Source organism: Elephantulus edwardii, unplaced genomic scaffold (assembly GCF_000299155.1).
Source record: "Elephantulus edwardii isolate Elephantulus edwardi_28Jun2011 unplaced genomic scaffold, EleEdw1.0 scaffold00064, whole genome shotgun sequence".
Lineage (NCBI taxonomy): Eukaryota > Metazoa > Chordata > Mammalia > Macroscelidea > Macroscelididae > Elephantulus > Elephantulus edwardii.
The window spans coordinates 14959220-14964507 of NW_006399814.1; the positions used below are offsets into that span (position 1 = coordinate 14959220).

General features: G+C 33.0%; 1 protein-coding gene across 1 annotated transcript in view; it reads left to right on the forward strand.

Annotated features, from left to right (window-relative positions):
• Positions 1-5288, forward strand: part of KIF3A (kinesin family member 3A) — a 65988-nt gene that overhangs the window by 25553 nt on the left and 35147 nt on the right. The window contains exons 4-5 of the mRNA XM_006888081.1: positions 213-297; positions 2596-2701. Coding sequence (XP_006888143.1) covers positions 213-297; positions 2596-2701 — 191 coding nt within the window. The remainder of the gene's footprint in view (positions 1-212; positions 298-2595; positions 2702-5288) is intronic.

A 5288-nucleotide genomic window follows, 5' to 3' on the forward strand; every position in this document is an offset into this window, starting at 1 on the left:
CTATGAGGTGGATTGATTCAGTGACTGGGATAATCGGGATGGGAATGTCAGAGACAGTGCAATTGGCACAGGACAGAGCAGAGTTTAGGGCTGTTGTACATAGGGTCGCTATGAGTCGCAAGCGACTTGACGGCACATAAGAACAACAAACAACAACATTGTTTATTAATGTTTTACTCTCCAGTTTTTAAAAAATAATTTTTTTTTTGTAGATTTTTGGTTCGAGTCTCTTATTTGGAAATATATAATGAAGAAGTTCGTGACCTTTTGGGGAAGGATCAGACACAGAGGTTAGAGGTAAAGATCACTGACATTTACGTACTTTTCAAAATAATAGAATATTAATTAACTTAAGGTCTGTTTTTAATATGAAAATTAATTTTAGCATTTTACTTATTGTTTGACCAGGTAGTTAAATCACATGATTCAGAAGTAAAAAATGTAAAAATGATGCACTGAAAAATCTCATTCCAAAAGTATAAAAATGATGCACTGAAAAATCTCATTCCCATCTCATTTCTTCTCACCCTAAGATATTTGAGTATCTTTTCAATGTTTCTTTATGTAAATACAAACATTTTTTTTAACACCAAAGTTCGTATACGATATACATTGATCTGCACTTTTTTAAACAGAAATTTTCATGGAGATAATTATAGATCCCATGTAGCTATAAGATTGTCTACAGATAGATCTCATGTACCCTTTATACAGTTTTCTACAGTAACATTTGACAAAACTGTAGTATAATACCTCAACCAGCAGGGAGCTCTGGTGGCGTAGTGGCAAGAAGCTGCACTACAATCCCAGAGGCGCGCAGCTTGAATCCACCAAATTCTCTGCTGGAGAAGGAGGGACAATCTCCTCCTGTACCAGTCAGATCCCATTTGATGGTACATGTACAAAAAATAATAAAATAAAAATTAAGAAAAAACAACAAAAACCTCAACCAGCATTTAAACATTAATACACAAATGGTATAATTAATCCACAAATTTATTCACATTGGACATTTGTTTTTATGTCCCTAGTTAAAATTGTATTAATTTTTATTAAATATTTAGATTTCTGTATTCATTTAAAGTCAAAGAACTGAAAAATGAAAAAGTTTGGTTCAACAAAGACTTCTTTTTTCTATATTTCTTTTCTTGCTGTTACTGAGAATAAACACAGCAAAACAGACACCAGTTGAACAGTTTCTGCATGTATGATGTAGTGACATTGATTACATTTGTAAATTGCATAGCCATTCTTCACTTCCTTTTCTGAGATGTTTCTCTCATTAACCTAGACTCACTCCTTAAGGGCCTCATGCTGCCTTCTGATAACTGCGTCTACCTCTCCTTTGATCACACCTTCATCCACCTCCTGCCCCTAACCTCTGGCAACAGATAATCTGATTTCCATTTGTTATTTTGTCATTTAAAAAAAATGTGATATAAATTAAATTCTGTCATATGTAGCTTTTTTATTTCCTTTTGTCCTTTTTATTGTGAATTACATATAAGTTTATAGATTTAGTTGATTTTCCATTCATCAATTCGTGCACATTTCTTTTTATTTTAAATTATGATTTTAACAAAAGTTTACAGAAAAGTTGGATTTTTCATTCATTCATTGTTTTACATTTTCCTCCCCCCTTCTTTCTTTCTTTCTTTCTTTCTTTTTTTTAATTTATTTGCTAATATGTGACATTTTGGGATTAGCTTTTTTACCTCAGCCTAATTTTCTGGTAATTCATCCTAGTTGTTGAATGTATCAGAGATTCATTCCTTTTTATTTTTCAGTAGGATTTGATGATATAGTCTAACATATCTATATATGGGAACCCTGGTAACCAAGCAAGTAAAGAACTATGCTTTCAATCCAATGGCACATGGTTCGAATCCACCAGCTAGTCCAGGGGAGAAAGATGGGCAGTCTTCCCCATGTGATTTACTGCCTCTGAAAACCAGCCAGAGGGTCAGCTATGATTAGTTCTGACTTTACAACAACATATATATGTGTGCATATATATGCGTTGTTTTGATGGTGGTGTGTGCTGTCGAGTCAGAACCAACCCATAGTTGACCCCTCTCCTCCTCTCGTGTGTATACACATACACACAAATATATATTTCTATATCATAGTTTAACTTGTTGGAAGGACACAGCCAGATGTATTATAGTTTTTGACTATTATAAGTAAAGCAAATATGTACAGTTTTATATAGATTTTATGGGAATTTAAATTTTCATTTCTAGTGTAAAAGTAACCTAAAATTTAGATAAGAGAATTTTCAAAGAGCTTGAAGTATAGTTATAGAGGTAATTATGAAAAGAGTCATGAATACTAGTGTTATCAATCTTTTCTTATGCTAGCGGTAAAAAACTCAAACCTCCTAGTTGAGAAATTCCAGTTTGTACACTTTTAGGTAGGAGATTAACACTCTAAAGGCTACTTTTACCATATATCTTGGAATAGAAAAATAGGAGAATTTATGCATAAAGCATCAGTTCACAAAATTTGGTATATAATTAACTGATAAATAATATATATTTGTGAAAGAATTCTTGATATAGGAAGTCTTATTTTTAAATTTATATTCTTTTTTAGGTTAAAGAAAGACCTGATGTTGGGGTTTATATCAAAGATCTTTCAGCTTATGTGGTAAATAATGCTGATGATATGGATAGAATTATGACATTAGGCCACAAAAATCGTAAGTGCTGTATTTAATTATGACTAAATATCTATGTATTTTGTTGCTGCTATCGAAGTAGAACTGGTTTGACATGCCACATAGAGTAGACTTTCTGATTTTTTTAATGCCTTCCTCTCTGGTTCTACTACAGAGACCATATATGAATGAAAGAATCACATAATGTTTTCTGTGCTGGCCAAATTTTTATTTCTTATTGTTAAAGATACTTTAAAACTCTCTTATAACTTGCTTACAATAAGCAATGTTTTTGGAGTATATATTGTGTCACATGGAATCCTTGTGTGGTGCAAGTACTTGAGCATTTCATTGCTTGCCAAAAGGTTGTTGGTGGCTTAGAAGACAGACCTTCTAATGTGGTTCTGGTGTTTTTTATTTTTCAAAGTAGGCTATGAAGATATTAAATGAATTTGTTTACAAGGAAGAAATAAAATGTCTGCTTCAAGGTTTTATCAAAAGGTTTTATGTAAAGAATAAAAAGCTACAGATTAAATAAGCAATATTCAAGACAAATAATCCAACCTAACGTTAGTGCTGCAGTTAAAATTAGCAGTAGAGGATAGGAACCTAGGTAATAAAGAATTTTTACAAGATTTTGTGACTTAAATAGAGATCTGGCATCTCCAAGAAAATTAAGCAAATTTTTTAGAAAGACTTGTATTCCTAAAATCAAGAAATATGAAGAAAAGACAAATAAGAAAAAGATCAATTCTTAACAGAAAAACAAGCAAAAGATGCATATAAATATTTACTTCAAAAAAGAACTATGCACAGCCAATAAATATAGGGGAAAAAATATAGGAAAGAATGTCCAATTAAAAAAATCTGAAAAAATGCAAATTAAGATGAGAATGATTGATATTTCACCAACAGCTTAGGTGGAGGGCTACCCAGGTTAGTGAAACTTTGAAGAAATGGGGCTCAAACCTCCCATTAATAACCTTAAAATTAATTTGGTGTGTGAAATTTGTTTAAGGAAAACAAACATGCTAATGAGAAAAATAAAGGCATTAGAAGACTTAAGATAGCAGAGATGAAATATCATGTTGAATTTGAGACAATAAATATCAAGATGGACAATTAAAGGACATAGCAATGTATGCCCATTTAAGCAACTATCCTAAGTAAATGAAGAATTAGTAAAAATATGAGTACCCATTTTGTACTTAGACAGGTGCTCAGAATATGTTGTTCTTAGATACCATTCAATCAGCTCCAGGTCAACAGAATAAAAATGTTGTCCCCTTCTGTACCATCCTCACAATCTTTAAATCTATTTGTGTCAGTCCATCTCATTGAAGATTTTCCTCATTTTCACTGCCCCTCTGCTTTACCAGATGAAGTGAATTAAGAGTGCTTCTCAGTAGCAAAGGTGGTGGTGAAACTTCTTCTCATACACTTTGGACGTTCTCAGGAGGGGCTACTTTCTGAAGAAGAATGGAGGATCAGCCTAACGGAGGAAAATCCTTATTGAGATAGATTGACACAGTAACCACGGCCATGGCGTAAGCACAGCAAGGGTGGTGAGAATGGCACAGGATGGTGTATGTGGAGTTTCTCTGAGTCAGAATTGACTCAACAGCATTTAAGCTATTTCACCAGCCAACCTCCCTTTTCTCAAAGACCGATTACGTACTCAAAATATGTGTGATGAAGGCTCACCATCCCTACTTCTAAAGAACATTCTGGTTGTACATCTTATGACAAAACTTTCATTGTGTTTTGGCAGTTCATGCTGTATTTAATATTCTTTACCAAGACCACAATTCAGAGGCATCAATTCTTCAGTCATCCTTATTCATTGTTTATGTTTCCTGTGCATATAGTTGAAAATACGATGGTTTGCTGGTATCAACATGTACCTTAGGCATTAAAGTGCATCCTTGCTCTTTAGCACTTTTTAACACAAAATTCTTTGTAGCATATTTGCTTAGTGCAGGATGTTGTTTGGTTTCTTGATTGTTACTTCCATAAATATTTTGGATCCCAGCAAAATTAAATCCTTGACAACTTCAGTCTTTTCTGTTTATTGGCCTACCTATGAGAATTTTTTTTTTCTTGATATTCAAGTGCAGTGAATAGTGGAGGCTGTAGTCTTTAGTTTTTTTCTCTAAGTGCTTAGAGTCTTCATTTTCAGCAGGCAAGTAGAGAAAAGGAATTTTATACTTAGGAATATGTCAGTCATCTTATCTGCCATTGTAAATATTGTTAATATTTTTTGTGCAACAGTGGTGTGTTGGTTTTTTAATCATAATATTGTCTTTAGAAATCCTTTGCGTAAAAACTTACCATTTTTAATAGGTAATTTACACACATGGTATAAAGTCATAGGGTCCAAAGTATACTTAGAAAAAGAAGTCCCTCTCTTACCCTTATTTCTCACTTAGTTCCCATTATCAGCAACTTCTGATAGTTTCTTTTGGGCCCATCTTGACCATCTTGATAGGGTCTGTATGTACAAGTGATGTATGTATATGTATATTTGGTTATGGGCTTGGTGACAGGAATGAAGCTGGAGATAGAATGATTGAATTTTGTAAAATCAATGACTTATTCATTGCAAATACATTTTATAAGAGACACAAAC